Genomic DNA, 20,009 nt, shown 5'->3' on the forward strand with positions numbered 1-20,009 from the left:
TTGCTTTAAAGTTTGTGTTTTCTATTAGGCTTGCTATGTGGTATATTCATGATCATGTAAAAGTGTCTAATGGTTACTGTAGAATTAGAGGCTGTCCAAACAAAACTTAAAATCCTAAAACTTTCTCTCCTAAGTGTGATAATTCTTGGCTACACTAGTAAACAGTCTGACATGTGTTTAAACATAATTCAATTTTTTTTATCAGATTGTCTTTTCTTAAAGATATGTCTAATGAAGTGTGTGACTGTATAATAGAAGAGACAGTATTTGATTTTTAATTTTTATGTAAAATAGTTTCTACTGTGTTGCATGCCCATTTGAATTTTTTTAAATCAAAGGCTAATACAAAAATGTGTATCAGTATCACTGTGCTTGCCATGTTGTTCACTTACGGTTTGGTGGTCATCTTTTCCCCCAATGACCGAACTCCTTGAGAGTAGGGGCTGTGGCCTCAGTATCTAGCTCAGTGTGATACGTAATAAGGATTCAGTAAATATTTGTTTGGATGAATAAATGGATGAAATCACATTCAAATGAATTTCTTCCATTTTGAAGGGAACTAAATAACTGCCTCTCGATTCGCTCTCTTCACTGCCCTTGTTTTAGGGTGGCCTCACAGTTTGGGCTGGTTTTTATCATTGCTATCATTCAGCTATATATACTAACCTTCCAAATCTATAAAAAGTATTTAAAAGAAAGAGAAATTGTTCGTGTTTCAAAACCTATTATAATGCATTTTCAAATATGTCAGACACATCTTTGTTAAAATTAAACCAGGGATTGGTTTTGAGCGAATAGCCCTATATCCTTACAGATGCTGTGGATGGATGCATCTAAGCTGCTTATTATATTGATGGGTTTTGCTGCTCTGCCGCAAATGAAAACAGGCAGCTGCTTCCTCCATCAAAGCAAAAAGCAGCCTGAGTTTTTATTAACCGAGTGTTCATTTCTTCTATTGCCAAAATTCTTACACAAAACAAAAGAGCAGTTTTAGCACATTATTGCTTAACTAGACATGAACAACTGACAGCAAGTGATAAGCCTGTCTGCTTTTCACAACTGGTAATCATTTTTGGAATAGATGTTTTAATACAGTTGAATATAAATTTTGTAATTTACATCTACAATGGTACGTAAATTTATAGATCCAGTTTGTTGCAGGAGAATGAAGGCTATAATCACAAAAGGCTTTTTCCAGTGTTGTTTAATTTTTAATGACTATTGGAAAACTGGGGAAGAAAAATGAAATCAAATTCATTTCTTTAAAAAATAAAAAAAAAAAAAGGTGTTAAAGACAATCATACAAGTTGGTTGGAGACATTTGTAGATGGCCCTGACAGAGTAAGACTGCTGTGTTTACAGCCAGGACGTGCTTAGCACTACATTTCCACATTAGTTGCAGTAAGCTACCCAAGTTTGTGCAGCAGCAGAAATTTCTGGAGAGCAGACCATCATGTTTCCTTCATATCAATGAATAATGATGAGAGGAGAGACAGGAAGGACAGAGCCCTGGCCATTTTGCACAGCTGAGATTCTCAGGCAGCTCTCATACATACATATATGGATGGATCTGTACACACACACACATACATATATATATTTTTTTAGCAATCTGAATATCATACATTTACTTTCGATGGAATGGCAAAGAGGGGTTTGTTTAAAATGGGTTTAGACTGAACCTCAATGAGATGTTGCCTTATTTACCAAGTCAATTTGCTGACTGGTATTTTACCTTTCGGAACTTCCTAATGGCAATTCCTGCTTTAAGGGGAGGCACTCCTCCTCCTTCCCCCTTCCCCACACAAAAATGATTCTTTCCTAAAACCTAAGGGAGGACCTTGCAATAAAGGCAGTTTTGATATGCTGGGGCACACACCTTCCAAACAACATTGCTAAAGTAAGTCCTGTTGCCTAACAAGCCTAATATCAGGGCCACTTCACAGATGTGTGCTGCTTTTGCACCTGTAACCTAGACTTCCTGAATACCATTTTCTCTCCAGGAGGACTTGCATAAATGTGCAAAGCATGCATTCCACACGGAACACATGGCTTTCAATTTGTTTGGAATTCAGCCACAATGTTTACCTGCAAGTGAGATAAAGCTGGACTCCAAGGTAGGAAGCTGCTTTAGAAATCAAATTCATGCATCACAGGTAACTCCAGGGAGGAAGCTCACCCTTGTTATTTTGGTACACCGTGTAACAAGTGTGTGTCTGGGTTGGGGAAGTGGCTCAATATCTGAAATAAGGAACAATAACAATTATTCCTAATACTTTCTTCTTTACTCCACTCCATTTTGACACATTGTTGCTCTTACTAATACATGACTTTTCAAGACATAGCACAGACCTATTTTAAAAGGGAAAAGGATGATCTCATCAGAATGACAGCCTGATCACCCCATCCTGAGGACATTCAAGCACAGCAAGGCCTTGGGGGAAGGTGTGACTTACAGTAAAACTGGCAATGAAAGTCTTCCTGTTTCTTCTCCTTCTCCTTCTCCACCCTCCAGTTCCTCCCTCCTTCATTCTTCTTCTCTTTTTTCTTTCACCTTGGGAAGAATGTGCTGTGTTTCTAGGGAAATCCTTGCCATGTTCCCTCCTGCCAGGAGCTCTCTGGCCTGATTTTCTAGGTCCACCTTTCCTAGGAATGATTCTTCTCACTTTCTGACATCCTCTCTGACCAACGGAGATGGAGCATGTACTCATCTAGGCCCAGGTAGCTCAGATCTGGAAATGTTCTTCTGCCTGTGCTTTGAGACCTTGGGAAAATCTCTCCTGCTCAAAAGGTAGTTTTGATACCCTGAGGAGGATGGAATTTGTTTGAGGGAAAAATGTAGCAAAGAACTGTGTTCCATATTAGAGAGGGAAAATTGTCATTGAAGAGGTTTTCTGTTATTAATATGCTCAATTAACTAAATAAAAAGCTTTCACAGCTCGTGTATGTAGATGTAGAGCAGTTCTTTTCTGAAGCTGCGAAATTTAATTAACAAAGGCAGTTCTAATTCCATTAAAATAGACATGTAATGAAGATTTGACTTGTAGAACCATTTTAAAACCCTTCTAAAATATTTCCTGGTAGCAGTTTAAATTTGAGATTATAGTACACACAAAATATTTTAAACCATCTAATTTCTTGAAAATGTAACATGCTAGAGTCCACTGGCAATTTTATAGCTTTTGTTTGGAAATACATGAATATAATGATCTATAGGATTTAGAGTTGGGAAGAGACTGCAGAAATCAATTCAACCCTTCCAGTTTATTCTTGAAGGAAGAGCCCAAATATTTGTCCAAAGTCCCCAAGTTAGTTATTGACAGAGCCATCAGAACTACCAACTAATTCTCTTGATTCCAGGATCCCAACAGTGTAGCAGAAAGAGACGGGGACCCTAGAGGAAGAGCATATGGGCTCAAATTCTGACTATGCCACTTAAGCTTGCTGTTCATTGGCATATTCTGAACTTCACTGTGCCCTTTAGCTGTTCATAATGATAATACATATCTTATGAGGTTGTCTAAGGATTAAATGAGGTAATCCATTTAAGGTACACAGCCCAATATATGCCAAGTAGGTAAGTGTTCAGTAAGTGATGCTGCTGCCACCAATAGTAATAATGATAACAAACACCAATTGAGCACCCACTAAGTACTTTTCTCATTCATTTAATCCTCAGTCTATAGTATGGAGTAGATAGTATTATTACTTTTAGATAAGGAATCGAGCAAGGAGAGGTTAAGTGACCTGCTGAGGTCACAAAGCTAGTAAGTGTCAGAGCAGTCTCCCAAGTTCATGTCTTCACCGTGTGAGCCGCGGAGGCTGTGGCTGTGACTGCAGCGCATTCCTTTGTCCTGGTGGTGCTTTAGCGTCTTCCCTGGCCTGCCTTCATTTCTCGTCTGTCACTCAGCGTCTGCTCAAACACTGACCATCAGACCCAAGGCCGGGACCTCTGGGGAGTGTTCTCCGAAGACTACCATCCCCTGCCTGCCTCAGTGTCAGGACAGGGCTGGGCTTCCTTCCGTCTTTCCTTTACCTCCTATTCTTCATATTAGTAGGTATCTGAGGCCAGGTGCAGTGCTCACACCTGTAATCCTAGCACCCTGGGAGGCTCAGGTAGGAGGATTGCTTGAGGTCAGGAGTTCAAGAGCAGCCTGAACAAGCGCAAGACCCCGCCCCCACCACCTCTACAAAAAAAATAGAGGAATAAATAAATAAAAAGCTGAATTATAATTTCTTAACCTTTCTGTGCCTTGGTTTCCTCCTCTGCCTCATAGTGACTGGGCAGCGTCAACATTCAATAAACGTTAGAGTGTCATAGGGGGAGCTTCCACTTCCCCACTGGTCTGGGCTGCTCAGACATTGTCTCCCACCTGGATGTAGCCATGTTCCCTGTGACCAACTTCATGAGCACAGGGAGGCCTGCGCCTCCCCATTCATTGTGCAGAGTGAGTCTGTCAATGGGTCAAAGCAGAAGGACACATGTAGAACAAGCAGTGTCCATTTATATGGATTTCTTGTTTTGGATTAATTTTCAAAGTTCCCAGAGTGAGGGTACATTGATCCAAAGTTCAGTTTTGGTTTGATTTTGTGACTTATCAATTAGGAATAATACCGTCCCTGAAAGTGTCATAAAAATGTTATCAAGGTTGATAAAATTCCCTGGATAGAAGCATATCAAACTAGTAACAGCAACAGCAGCAACAACATTACAGTTTTTAAAAGTTCAAAAAATAAAAAAGATTCACTATGTGCTGAGCACTATTCTAAGAGCGTTGCATGTATTATCTTATTTAATTCTCACAACACCTTATAAGTGGGTACTTTTATTGCTTGTACTTATCAGTGAGAGAACTGAGGCATTACTGAACAATTTAGATAAAGTAGCAACACCCCCACCACCATAGTCATTCTCTATTTCATTAACATGTTTTATTTTCTTTACAACACTAATCACTCCCTAAAATTACGTTATTTGTTGTCTATTGCCCCTATAAAAGTTATTTAGACAAGGGCTTTGTTTTAATTGCTGCTGTATCCCCAGCTTGTAGAACAGGCCTGGTTGCTAATAATCGTAGGCTCTATGTGTAAATGAATGAATGAGGCTTAAAATGTTAGAAGTACCTTGTCGAAGGTCACGCAACCGAAAGAGCCAGTATTCAAGCTGAACTCTGTCTGACTCCAGAACATGAGATCTGGTTTTCTACTGTAGCTTTTTATAGCTGCAAGGCCCCTAGACATAATCTAACCCAGGCCTATCATTTTGCAGGTGAGGATACTGAAACTTAAAAAAACTAAATTACTTCCTAATATCTCAATTTGTTAGTGTGGAGCCAGACTCAGACCCCAGATCCCTAGGTAGTGTTTTTTTCACCCTGAATTCAGCCTTCTCATTTCATATAAAATTGAAGGAAAATCCTATATATGTCTACTGTACATCATCCACCCACTTATTCATGCCATAAACCTAAGTCATACTTGACACTTCCCTCTTCCTTACCACCCCCTTCATCTAATTAACTAGTAAGTCTTGTCAGTGTACCTTCTAAATATATCTCAGATCTTTCCACTTTTCCTCTCTACTAACCATCACCCAAGCCCCACCGGCTTTCACCTAGATAATTGTAGTAGCCTCCTACCTAGTTTCCCCTGCCTCCTCTTGTCCCCTTCCAGTCTATTTTCTTTCTTCCTTCCTCCCTCCCTCTCTCCCTCCCTCCCTCCATTCCTTCCTTCCTTCCTTCCTTCTTTCCCTTTCCTCTTCTTTTCTTTTCTTTTTCTTTTTTGAGACAGGGTCTCACTCTGCCACCCCGGCTACAGTGCAGCAGAAGCATCATAGCTCACAGAAACCTCAAACTCTTGACCTCAAGCGATCCTCCTGCCTCAGCTTCCCAGAATGCTAGGATTACAGGTGTGAGCCTCACCTGGCCTCTATTTTCCTTAGAGTAGCCAAAATTGTCTTCTAAAATGTAAATCTGGTCATACCATTCTACTGCTTAAAACATATCATTAAGTTTAAGGTGTGATTTAAAATTTTTAACATGGCCTTTGAGCCTAGAAGATGTGGCCCCTAACCACCCCTCTAGTCTCTTGTGCCACTCTTTCCTTCTTGTTTATCCTACAACTCCACTGACCTTATTCCCATTCCTAGAACATTAAGCCCTTCTCTTCTTCCAACTTTATTTTAAGGGGCTCCCCACTATGGACCACTCCTTCCTCTCCATACCCCTCTTCCTCCTCTACTGGGCACTTCATCCTCTGTGTCTCAGCTGACATGTCATTTATACAGGGAAGTGTTTCCTGATGGGCTCCTCCCAACCTCTCCTCAACCAGCTCAGGTCCTCTGTGATGTGCTCTCCTAAGCACTCTCTATTTTTCCTACACAGCATTTATTCAGTTATAATTCGACACATTATTTGTATAATTATTTATTTAATGTCTCCTTCTCAAACTAGAATGGAAGCCCCAGTGATCATGCTGTCTCATTCCCTGCTGATCCATAGGCCTTGAAACATTGTAGATGCCCAATAAATATTTGTGGAGCATTCTGTTGTCCTCTTACGGATTTCTACTCTGGGTTGATACATCAGTGACAAAACAGAAATGTGAGTTGTATTAAAGGAAAAGGAGACAGAGTGCAAACACCAAAACTAGTCCAAGAAACTTACCTACCCATTCCAGTGTGAGAAGCTTTTCATTTTAGTAATATCTATCAGTACATTTCTTCTTCCAGAACATTCAACAGCTTAGCTAAGGGAATGTTGGCCTCTCCACTTGGGTCTCAGATTTGAGAGAGGCCTTTTTTTCTGACTCGTGCATGATGAACATGTTCATTTAGTTTGAGGAAGGTAGGGAGAAAGGTGCTGCTTCAGTGGACATCAGCTGATCATGGAAAAGCCATATCTCTGCTGTGAGAGCTGGCTGCGTTGTCATCACGCGGCAAGTACAGCCCATTAGGGGCAGAAGAGGGAGCCAGCAGTGCTGCTTGCTGGATGCTGTCAAAGCCTTAGGACTGCCCTCTAAGATGAACTATGGGGAAGCAAAAAGCTTTCAAATGGAAGTTATGTAGAAGGCCCCATGCTTAGCTGTCACTTAATTTTAGGATTTGCTCAGCCTTTAGGTTAATAATACATGTGTTGTCTGTTTCCAGATTAACCACAAAACTTGGCACTTAAAATACAACTAAACTAGCTACTTCACTAAAAACAACAACAACAAAGTAATTGCATACATAGATCACATTGCCAAATTTCCTCCTCACTATTGCTATGTAGATGGCTAGCTTTTCGTATTTTAGTGTTGGCTGGCTATGGGATTTCTGAAGTCTGACAAATTCAACAGGCCCAGTTCTGACAGAAGCATCTGCAGGGAACCAAGCCTTTGTTCAAAAGAAAATGCGATGAAACCAAATGACCATGGAAATCCAAGTATTCTATTGTATTCTTCCTTTTCCAGATAGAACTCTTGTTTAGCTAATGCTTTTGTGGAGGCCCAATGGATGAAGGCAGCCTTTTCTGCTGTGAAATAAACTCATTTGACTTATACAGAAAGCACCAAGGAATAGGAAACTGCGTGTCTCTGAATAACTCTTAAGGGAGTGTCCTGATTCATGACGTGTGTTTTAGAGAGCACGTTATCTAGAATAAACTGTCAATTAAAATGCTTTGTGATGCTTTTTTTAGATCAATACTTTAGCTACTCTAAATGCCACTTTGGGCATTCTGCAATGCCTTATTGGATGATGTCAAGAATGTTGCAGAAGTGCCAATAATTGATTGATAAAGCCCTACAATATTATTAATAGAATATAAAAATCTTGGGATCTTGCCATTAATGTTCTTGGTTTGTATGTCTTTTTTCTAAAATTTATTCTCATCACCTTTCCAATGAATCTCTCTCTATTTCATGAAGCCCTGCTAGTCACTATTCTTCTAGAATGAGTACTGAAACCCTACCACTCAGATCTTAAAGTATTGATGCTAAAATGGACTCTGGAAGAGATAAGAATAGTTACTGTAGGTCTTAGATTCCAGAACTATCCTACAAAGTAATACTCAAAAGACCAGGCCAGTTGTGGTAGCTAAGGCCTGTAATACAAGCACTTTGGGAAGCTGAGGGAGGAGCATCGCTTGAGGCCAGGAGTTCAAGACCAGCCTTGGCAACATAGCGAGACAGTATCTCTACAAAAAAATAAAAAATTACCCAGTGAGATGGCATGCACCTATAGTCCCAGCAACTCAGGAGGCTGAGGCAGAAGGATAGCTTGAGCCCAGGAGTTCAAGACTGCAGTAAGCTACAAGCCTAGGTGACAAAGGAAGACCGTGTCTCTAAAAATAAGCAAAAAACCAACCAACCAAACAAACAAAAAACCCATAAATGTATCGGTTTCAGGTAAACTTGATATTGAACAATGCATTAGAAAGAATTCCTTTGATAAACTTCACTAAACCACTACTTAGGGATGTTTTTAAGACATAAACTTACATGAAGATACAATGGGGGAGCATACAGCAACAGTATAATCTTGGAGGGTGGAAGGCAAATGGATGAGAAGGCATTGACTTAGCAGATGTGAGAAAGCCAGCAGTTGGAAAAGTTGAGAACCAACCCAACTTATACTTCCGAAGCCTTGAAAGGCTCAGGAATTGCTGGTGCCAGGAACAGTTGGTCCTCCGTATCTGTATATTCCACATCCTTGGATTCCACTAAACTCAGATCCAAAATGTTCAGGAGAAAACAATAAAAAATAATACAAATTTTAAAAATACAGTCCTGTATACTTTAAATTGCTTCTAGATTACATAAATCATCTACAGTCCTGTATATTTTAAATCATCTCTAGATTACTTACAATACCTATACACTTATGTAAAGTGTATGTTAAAGTAACCAGGAGGATGTGCATAGGTTATATGCAAATACCATGCCATTTTATATTAGGGACTTGAGCATCTGTAGATTTTGGTATGGGGCGGGGGGACCTGGAACCAATCCACCACAGATACAGAGGAGTGACTATACTTCTAAAAGAAGAAGCCGAAGGGAACTAAAATAAGGAAAATTGATTGAAAGTTGTTCAAGAAGCAGTAATATCCCCATTCCAGGATTCTGGGCAACTACCTCTCCTCTACTCCAACAGAAGACTGAGGTTTATTCTTTGGAAAGAGTTAAACTGGCATTTTTGCAATGGGAGACATGAGGTACAGTTGAAGGCAGAGTATATTGAAAGCAGGGTGGGGCGATTAAGCGCCCAGATTGAATGTTGAGCCCCTCATCCCTACTCAGCCTGTTTCACCTCCAATCAGCTTTTTATCTTCCTATGCTTACCTTTAGGCAGACAACAAAAAGGTACCAGATATCTGAGGAAAGCTTTTAATGTGACAGAGATGAAAACCAATAAACAGAAAAAAGTAACTTGAAGAAAACAGACTACATAAAGATAAGAAAACATAAAACAAACTATAATTAATATTTTCAAATAATTAAGAGAAGAGTTTGCCTTCATGAAACAGGAATAGAATGCTCTTAGAAGGAAATATTCAGAGGACCACCATCAACAACAATAGCATAAATGAAAAGAACAATAAAAAGTTGGAAGATAAAGTTGAGGAAATTACCAAGAAAGTAGAAAACAATATGAGACAGAAAGCAGAAAAGAGAAGATTTAAAAAATTAGAGGATGAGTTCAGGAGATTAAGCATCCAAATAATAAGAGTTCCAGAGAAGAAGAACAGAGAAAAATGGAGGTAAGGAAATAACCAATGGTACTTTCTAAGAAGCTTTCCAAGAACTGGAGAACATAGAGTTTCTAAATTGAAATTACCCACTGAATCATGCAGATTCTCAAACATTTACCTGTCTTATACACATTTTCAAGAAACTGCTGGAGGATGTGTTGCACTAAAATGAGGAAGTAAACCAAGAAAGAGGTAGACAATGGACAGAGGAGACAAGAGATAGAACACAAGAGAAGGACAAAGGGAAGCCTGGGATGAAAGTGAAGACTGATTACAAGCTGTCAGCTCTGCACCAAGCAGACGGCAGTCAGTCCAGGGTAAGGCAAGTCAGAAGGTACCAGAGAGATGTCCTCATGAGGCTGGTAGGGTACCCATTGGGAATGAATGTATTCAGAGGAGAAACTGACAACTGGAGTTTGAGATTGCATGAAAATCTTAGCAAATGAAGAAGAAAAGACAGTTATAAACTCCAGAGAAAACAAAAGTTTACACATGAGAGAAAAAGGAATCATACTTTACTACATAGGTCAGTTTTATTTCATGGTCATAATAAAATCAACAGTGAGGAGTGATCTCACCAAAATTATAACATTATATATTATAACTGTAATTATTGTTATAATATAGTATTAAGCAGATGGTGGGGCATGGATGGTGGCATCGTATGTGTGGCATGGAGAAGGAGTAGAGATAAAAAGCAAACATTGTTCATCTTCATAGCGGGGGAAGGTCAACAGATTTTGTCTAAAACTTAAAAAAAACTGATATATAGCAATATAAACATATTATGTAGAAATGTGGAAGTAATTACCAGAAGAAAGCTAAAAGAGTTGAAAGTGATAGTTTCTGGGGAAGGAGAAAGGTTAAAGAGAAGGCTGGGTACTACTATTTGTCTTAACCATTCTGAGAGAACTCAGTGACTCTTTATGTGTGTGTGTAACTTCTTTGAAAAGAAAATCTTCTGGAAAGACCATTATATTTCCACAAATAAGAATGAAAAAACTTTTAAAAACAACAGCTTTATTGAGATACAATTCACAATTCATCCAGTGGTTTTTGGTATATTCACAGAGTCATACAACCGTCACCACAATCAATTTTAGAACATTTCATCACCTCCAAAAGAAACCTCCAACCCATTAGCAGTCATGCCCCATTTATGCCCAACCATCCAAGCCCTCAACAACCCCCATGCCACACTCTGTCTTTATAGATATGCCTATTCTGGACATTTCATATAAATGAAAACATATGACACATGGTCCTTTGTAACTGGCTTCTTTTAGTTAGTACAGGCATACCCTGGAGATACTGTGGGTCCACTTCCAAACCACTGCAATAAAGTGCATATTGCAATAAAGGGAGTCACATGAATTGTTTGGTTTCCCAGTGAATATAAAAGTTATGCTTACATTATGCCATAATTTATTAAGTGTGCAATAGCATTATGTCTAAAAATGTACATGCCTTAATTTAAAGATACTTTATTGCTAAAAAATGCCAATGATCACCAAAGCCTTTAGCAAGTCTTAATCTTTTTGCTGGTGGAGGGTCTTGCCTCCGTGTTAATGGCTGCTGAGTGATCAGGGTGGTGGTTGCTGAAGTTTGGGGTAGCTTTGGCAGTTTCTGAAAATAAGACAACAGCAAAGTTTGCCACATCAATAGACTCTTCCTTTCACAAAATGTTTCTATGTGGCATGTGATGCTGTTTGCTAGCATTTTACCCACGGTAGAACTTCTTTCAAAATTGGAATCAATCTTCTTCAACCCTGCTGATGGTTTATCAACTAAATTTATGTCAAATTCTAAATCCTTTGTTGTCGTTTCCACAGTGTTCACAACATCTTCACCAGAAGTAGATTTCCTCTGAAGAAACCACCTTTTCTGTGCATCCATAAGAAACAACTCCTCATCCACTAAAGTTTTATCATGAGATTGATTCAGTCACATCTTCAGCCTCCACTTCGAGTTCTGTTGCTATTTCTACCACATCTACAGTGATTTCCTCCACTGAAATTTTTATACCCTTCAAAGTCATCAAATTTGAAATCAACTTCTTCCAAACTCCTATTAGTGTTGATACTTTGATCTCCTCCCATGAATCACAAATTTTCTTAATGGCATTTAGAATGGTGAATCCTTTCCAGCAGGTTTTCAATTGACTGCCCAGATTCGTCAAAGGAATCACTATCTATGGCAGCAATAGCCTTACTACATGTGTTTTTTAATAATAAGACTTAAAAGTCAAAATTACTCCTTGATCCGTGGGCTACAGAATGGATGTTGTGTTAGCAGGCATGAAAGCAACATTAATCTTGTACATCTCTATGAGAGCTCATGGGTGACCAGGTGCATTGTCAATGAGCAGTAATATTTTCAAAGGAACCTTTATTCCTGAACAGGTCTCAAGAGTGAGCTTAAAATACTCAGTAAACCATGCTGTAAACAGATTTGCTGTATTGCTCCATTGATAGAGCACAGGTAGAGGAGATTTAGCATCATTTAGCCCTAGGATTTTTAGAATATTGAATGAACATTGGCATCAATTTAAAGTCACCAGCTGCATTAGTCCCTATCAGCTTATCCTCTGAACCTTTGAAGCCAGGCATTGACTTCTCCTCTCTAGCTATGAAAGTCCTAGGTGGCATCTTCTCCCAATAGAAAGCCATTTCATAGACGTTGGAAATCTGTCATTTAGTGTAACCACTTTCATCAGTAATCTTAGCTAGATATTCTAAATACCTTGATACAGCTTCTCCGTCAGCACCTTGCACTTTTCTGTTGTGAAGTTGGCTTCTTTCCTTTAAACCTCACAAAGCAACTTCTGCTACCTTCAGACTTTTCTTCTGCAGCTTCCTCACCTCTCTCAGCTTCATAGAATTGAAGAGAGTTAGAACCTTGCTCTGGATTAGGCTTTGGCTTAAGGGAAAGTTGTGGCTGGTTTGATCTTCTATCCAGACCACTAAACTTTTCTCCCTATCAACAATGTTTCACTTTGTTACCATTTGTGTGTTAACTGGAGTAGCACTTTTAATTTCCTTCAAGAGCTTTTCCTTTGCATTCACAATTTGGCTGTTTAGTCCAAGAGGCATAGCTTTCAGCCTGTCTAAGCTTTCACCTTTCAACGTGCCTTCCTTGCGAAGCTTCATCATTTCTAGCTTTTGATTTAGAGTGAGAGATGTGTGACTCTTCCTTTCACTTGAACATTTAGGGGCCATTGTAGGATTATTAACTGGCCTAATTTCAATATTATTGTGTCTCAGGGAATAGGGAGGCCCGAGGAGAGGGAGAGAGACAGGGGAATGACCTGCCAGTGGAGTAGAACACAGACATTTATAGATTAAGTTTACTATCTTACATGGGCCTGGTTTGTGGTGTCCCAAAACAATTACAATAGCTACATCATTGATCATAGATCACCATAACAGATATAATAATAATTAAAAAGTTTACAGTATTGCAAGAAGTACTAAACAGTGACACAGAGACACTAAGTGAGCACATGCTGTGGAAAAATGGCACTGATGGACTTGCTTGATGCATGATTGCCATAAATTTTCAATTTGTAAAAAAACACAGTATCTACAAAGCACAATAAAGTGCAATAAAACAAGGTATGGCTGTATAATGTGTTCAGGTTCCATCCATGTTGCAGCACGTATCAGTACTTTTTTATTGTCAAATAATTTTTCATTGTATGGATATATACCTCATTTATTTGTTCATCAATTAATGGACATTGGGTTGTTTCCACTTCTTGGCTATTAAGAATAATGCTGCTGTGAACATTCATGTACAAGTTTCTGTGTGGACGTGTTTTGATTTTTCCTGGGTGTATACCTAGGAGCGGAATTGCTGGATCATGTTGCGATCTATATTTATCGTTTTGAGAACCTGCCAGATAGTTTTCCAAAGCATCATTTTACATTCCTATCAGCAGTGCATGAGGGTTCCAATTTTTCCACATCCTCAACAACATTTGTTTAGCCCTTGTGGGTATAAGTGGTATCTCATTTTGGTTTTGATTTCCACTGAGAAAGTTTTTAAAACTTAACGGATTAGCAAAAATGAAATAGGTTGACAAAACCCTATCTTGACAAGGCTTTGAGGAAACAAACTTATTGAGGATGTAGGTGAGCACACATTTTATGGATGACAGTTCAGTATATTATAATATGAAATGTACTTAACCTCTGACCAGATATCCCATTCTAGGTATATGACCTAAGAAGAAAACCATATGTTGGGAAAAGATATGTCTTCATTGTACCACTATTAATAATCTCATAATATAAAAAACTTTGAAACTAACTTAAATGTCTATCAAGAGGAAACTGGTTAAACGAATTCTAGGTAATCATTACAAATAATGATGCAGGTAGAGTATATTTTTATTGTCGTTTGAACCTGTCTACCCTATATTGAGCGAGGCAAAATCGGATTATTGAATATCTACATGTAAAGATCCCATTTGTGTAAAATATCTTTATGCCTAGAAAGATTTTGTGGAATGAGGTCTAAAATATTAACAGTGATTATATGCTAGTGGTGGAATTTTAGGTGATTTTTTTTTACTTTGTTCTTTGTCTTTTTTGTATTTAATTTTGTTAAAAATCAGCTGTTAGCCTTTATAATTTTTTGAGAAAATTATAAAACTATTTCAAAAGACTATGCACTTTAGAAGTTACATTTTTGTACTTAATCAAGGCTTAAATTTTAGTTAAATGTTCTTTCCCTATCATTATTTTTTTAAAACCTCAAAACCATCTACTAAAGGCATAAAAAATTCATTATTGTGGTGATTATATCCACTTGGTGTAGAACACTGATTTAGGCTCTTCTTTCAGAGAATTTTATTATGTACTTTGGTCTTCATGGAGTTCTTTTTATGTGGAGATATGCCAGGTATATGGACGTTAGGGTCACGCCAAAGCTCAGGTCAAAATGGTTCTCCATCTCTTCTGGTTATTGGGATAATTATTCTGAGTTCACATATTCTCTCTTCCACTCTTCTGCCCCGTTTTGCAGGAGAATAACATTAACGACAACCTTCTTTTTCTTTGAGTTTATTATGAGTTAGGAACTATTCTGAACACATTGGATATATTTTATTCATTTAATCCTCATGACAGTCCCGTAAGGTTGATACTACATACAGTTAGTGATATTTTAAAGATTTGGAGCCTGAGACACAGAGAGGTTAAGTAACCTGTCCAAGATCACTCAGCTAAGGAATAGCAGAGCTGAGACTACAGCCCAATGAGTTTGGTTCCAAAGTACCTATGATCTTAACTGCTATACTCCACTGCCTCTCTGACTTTCCTCCTAAATATGACTCCAAACACTTCTTGCTGGCTTTCCTTCTTTCTACCAGAAATGCCAGAGAGGCTGAGGTGTAGTGTATATCCGCAGCAAATGCTCTATGGGGTCACCTCTTTGCTGTTCATATCTTTACCCATTGAATCTCTTAGGATTTTGCTTAACATTTCTTTGACATCCTTTTCTCTGAAATGTTTGGATTTCTTACTCCTTGAAGTTGGAGATTCATCTGGGGGAAAAAATTAACCCTTCTTTGGATGTTTCAACTTTACATCAAGACCCATCAGCAGAGTGCTTGGTGTTGAGTCAGAACATTTGCTGCTCTTTCCCAGGATTGCATGGCATTCTCAACCTCAGGCAAGGCAGGATGCCTGGTGTCCTGCCTGATCTTTGGGTCTGATCCTTGTGAAAAACATAATTTTTATAACGTTATAGTTTATTCTGATTATAAGAGTAATACATAGCCAGGCACAATGGCTCAAGCCTGTAATCCTAATACTTGGGGAGGCTTAGGCGGCAAGATTGTTTGAGACCAGGGGTTTGAGACCAGCCTGGGCAACACAGTGAGACCCCATCTCTAAAAAAAAAAATTTTTTTTTAATTAACCAGGCATGGTGGAGTGCATCTGTAGTCCCAGCTAATGGCGGGGGTGGGGGATGGGGAAGACTGAGACAGGAGGATCGCTTGAGCTGGGAGTTGGAGGTTGCAGTGAGCTATGATTGCACCACTGCACTCCAGCCTAGGCAACAGAGTGAGACCCTGTCTGTAAAAAATAAAAATAAAAGAAAGAGTAATACATACTCATTGTAAAAATTTTTGAAAATACAAAAAATATAAAGAAAAATTTAAAAGCACTTATAGTCCTACCATCCTGTGATAACCACTAGAAAATATGATGTCCGAGCATGTTTATCTTCTGTTTAAGGAATTCATATCCATTCATGAAGACTAAGTCTTCTAAATAAATGATTTATAGATGATAATTTTAGGAAGTGCCCATCCATGCAAATTAATGGGTAGGATTATCGTTAAATTTAAAGATGTGCCGAAGTTGATGAAATTAAAATTTCTTAATTTTATATTCCAATTTGATTCTTTTAATTGAAGAAAGGAAATAATTAATTTTAAAACATTAGTTATAAAATCAAACAAAAAGGCATAATGACCTCAGTGGTTTCATTTGCTCCTATAAGTAATTTCTCCATTTATTTTTACCTAACATGAGCAGCATATGTAATAGATCTTCAACTGATGCTTATTAATTTTATGGGAACAAGATTAAGATCTACCTGAAATACCATCAATATTTAACTTTTGATATTTGCAATTTTGGTTGTTATTGTTTTTGCTATCTTGTTGTGATTGAAACTTAGTAAGATTTATTTGGATATTTTACTGTTATCCTGGGGAAAAGGGTTATAAACATCACCATTATGAAAATGACAGCAGCAACAATAAAAACTCATGTGATATGACATATTACAAGTAATAACTATGTTAAGTTTGATTCCAGTTGAAATAGCTTGTACTGAACATTATTTTTAAAAGCTGTTTCTTAAGAGAATAACTTCTATAATCAAAAAGTCTATCCTCTTGTGTTTTCTAGGCATCTGGCCATCTGAAGAGGTTTTGGCTTACTACTGCCTCAAGCATAATAATATGTTCAGGTACAGAGTTGCACCTAAAAGATATTTTTATCCCATCATGGATATTGAATCTGCATATTAAAAATTGCCATGTTTACATTCTTCAAATTAAATTATAAGAAAAAAAGAGAGAGAGAGACAAAAAAAGAAAGAAGAAAGAAAGAAAAGGAAAGAGAAAAGGAAAACAGAAAGGGAAAAAAGTTCATAGTGAACACATGTTGCTTCTGAAAAGAAATCTGAATTGCCTTTGGGTACTAATATTGCACAGCAAGCTTTTTGCTATATGTCAAAGGCTTTTGATTTCCACTCAAGGCATTTTATTTCACTTTGATTTTGGGGAAACAAAAGTGAAGCTCCAATCAATCCTTACTGATTGTGAAGGTTAAAAAAAAAAAAATAAAGACATTCTTTCAACTTCTGCTAGGGAAGTCACTATAGAATATTTGATAAATAAATACCTCACAGCTATTATTTAAAGATGTCATCCCACCCCTGGTTTTAAAGGTATTTTTATATGCCTAACAATATGTATTTGTGAAATAGAAATTACTATTACAAATTCATGCTATGGAAATGAATGTTTTCAACTGTTAGTGTGTATTATAGATCAAACCCATGGGTGAGATTGAGGGAAAAGAAAAATACTCATTTTATTTGCAAATTCTACAAACGTTTGGTAGACCCAGAAAAAAATAGGCTTTTCATTTTAATTCTCGTTTCATAAAGGTCATCCAATATATACTTCCTGAACAGCACATTATGATTCCAGATAAGCCATTAATGATCATGGTGTGTGTTTTAACAATATGTACTTACAAGATTGGGTCAATAATATGTAGTTTTTGAAGCTCTAGGGTCCATATTTACCAACCAGTCTACAATTGCTTTGAACAACTAAACACTCATTAAGTGTATTTCAAAATATGGATGTCTTTGCTTGGCTTCTCCTCTCCTAGCCCCTCTTCCCACCTCCCCTTCCTGTTTAATTTTGCTTTTTTTCTCCTCTTGAGGTAATAAACTTCCCGAACTGGGAAGAAGAAACAATCTTAAGACTCTAAGCATATAAAATAAGTACAGGGCAATTTTGATTTTGAGCTGCAGAGCTGCCCTGGAAGTCTGGCATTTGCTCATCTCGCTGTGCTTAAGCTTGACCGGAGCTCCAATCAGTGAGCCGTGGGCCAGGGTGAGAGTGTCACACGTTGAGGGCTGATATTTAGGCACAAAGGGGAAGGTAAGTGCAGAGTGCCACACTAGACTGTCAGCTTTACCTCTGAGCTGCTTTACTTTCGAGCAATAAAGTCAGAGCCCAGTCATTACTTTAGCCTGGTTTGCTGGCTTAACCATATTATATCCCTGCATTGTTTACTCGCTATGTCGTGTTGGGGTCATTTGTGATTTAAGTGTTAATTGCTAAATGTTCTTTGTGTAATTGTTCTTTATGGGGGTGGTTCAGCTTTCCAAAATGTTTCTGTTGGTTTTAGAATTTTTTTTAAAAATTCAGGATTGCATTTATTTGTGTGTGTGTATGTGTTGTGTGTGTGTGTGACCATAATATAGGTATATACACACTCACATATATTCTTCATTTACTTGTCTAACTGTTTTTGAAGGAATGAATGTGGATTAACAGTGTTATCCTTTCCTAACAATTATCTTTCGCTACTCTAGCTAGTTTAGTTCTAAAAGACAGCGCCATTGACAAGGGAAAAAAAGGGAACCTTCTCAGATTTTTCAGCTCAGCGGTGGTAATGTTGCAGTGAACGCTAATGAGGGAACCCCCACTGATTTGCCTGCTTTGTGACTTTTCTATTTCATAATTATTTTTAAAACGCAAAACGACATGAGGTAACCTAGTCATGTCTCTACAACTTCCTGGTAGCGCCGTTCTTACTGCAGATGGCAATTTGTTCTTGTAACATATATATCTCTCTGACCATTTTCATCTAATTTGTATGGGTTCTACCATTTCTTTTCTCTCTTTCAGGGACCTTGCTGTGTGTGAGCTAGGGGGTGGCATGACATGCTTGGCTGGGCTCATGGTAGGTCTTTTCTCAATTCCAATCCCATTCAGAGGGAGGAACAAAAGGAAAAATGTTCCAGGGCCTCCAACTGCTGGGTCAGAGAACCGTCAACAGCATCAGCTGCGGTCAAGCTGCTGGGTCTTGAGAGACCTTCTAGATTGACTTACTTTCGGATCATATTGATTTTATGGTTGCCTCGATGAGCAGAAACATTTTACCTCAGTGTAGTCAATATCGCTTGTTGTGACATTCCAGGCCTCGCACAGCCTTTCTTTGCCATAGTGAAAGCATTTTTTTTTTCAGATTATAGTCCCATTTGCTAAGATACAGGAATAGCCCGGCGAATCACAGTTGGAGCACCATGATATAGCTGCTAATGTTTTGCCTGCATTATTACACCAACAAACATGATCCAGAGCGCTCAGTAATTAGATTCTTTTGAATTAGATTGGCCATTCAGGAACGTCGTTCCCCATTCTCTGGGTTCTGAGTCATGTATTCAGGAGATATTATGTAGCAGCACAGTGCATTAGACAAGTTTTTATGTCTCTACAAATAAAAGCATATTGTTACACTGATTGGCATTTGACAAACCTGTCGCTCTTATACAATGTGTCGAGGTTACAGCCCAATGTGCGAGCATGTCAAAGCTCACAAAAAAATTACCCTCACAAAGCCATCTGCCTGCAATGCAAAGTTATATGAAGGGCATCAGGCAGTCAGACAGAAGCAAGCTGAAAGGCAGAGTGACAGCCTTGTATGATGGCTCTACTAGATAAACAGAAGCCCACAAATGAAAGCCTCTCAGAATACCATCATCCGCTGTCACAATGCAATTACCGAACAGAATGATAGCAAGATAGAGGCTCCCGCAAATGGAATGATAAAAGTATTGACTGATTTGATTGAATGATTAAAATAATGCAGACATAAAATGAAAAAAGATTGAAGATTGTTACAGAGAAATAGGTGAGGAAGCATGATACTGAAGGCTTGTCACTCCTGTCTTCACTTCCACACAGACAAGCATATTTGCTCATTGTTTGCTGTGCTCCCTTTTTTTTTCAGGTTGCTATTTCTGCAGATGTCAAAGAAGTTCTGTTAACTGATGGGAATGAAAAGGCCATCAGAAGTATCCTTATTCTGATAGAAAATGGGTTTGTTGTGCTCATTCCTTTTTCCCGGCTGAGTAACAATTGGTATAAAGGCAGCCAGCATGGGGCATTAAAAGAGAGTCCCCCCCCCCCCACATACACACGATAAGTAATTAAGAAAAAGTAGAAATATAT

General features: G+C 38.3%; 1 protein-coding gene across 4 annotated transcripts in view; it reads left to right on the forward strand.

Moving 5' to 3' along the window:
- Nucleotides 1–20,009, forward strand: part of CAMKMT (calmodulin-lysine N-methyltransferase) — a 325,200-nt gene that overhangs the window by 255,996 nt on the left and 49,195 nt on the right. For 3 of the 4 annotated variants that reach the window (XM_045549518.1, XM_045549520.1, XM_045549519.1), the window contains exons 4-6: nucleotides 16,660–16,720; nucleotides 18,684–18,738; nucleotides 19,789–19,852. In XM_045549518.1, the coding sequence (XP_045405474.1) occupies nucleotides 16,660–16,720; nucleotides 18,684–18,738; nucleotides 19,789–19,852 (180 nt within the window). The remainder of the gene's footprint in view (nucleotides 1–16,659; nucleotides 16,721–18,683; nucleotides 18,739–19,788; nucleotides 19,853–20,009) is intronic. The other variant, XM_045549522.1, reaches the window with a different exon arrangement.

This window comes from Lemur catta, chromosome 4 (assembly GCF_020740605.2).
Source record: "Lemur catta isolate mLemCat1 chromosome 4, mLemCat1.pri, whole genome shotgun sequence".
NCBI lineage: Eukaryota > Metazoa > Chordata > Mammalia > Primates > Lemuridae > Lemur > Lemur catta.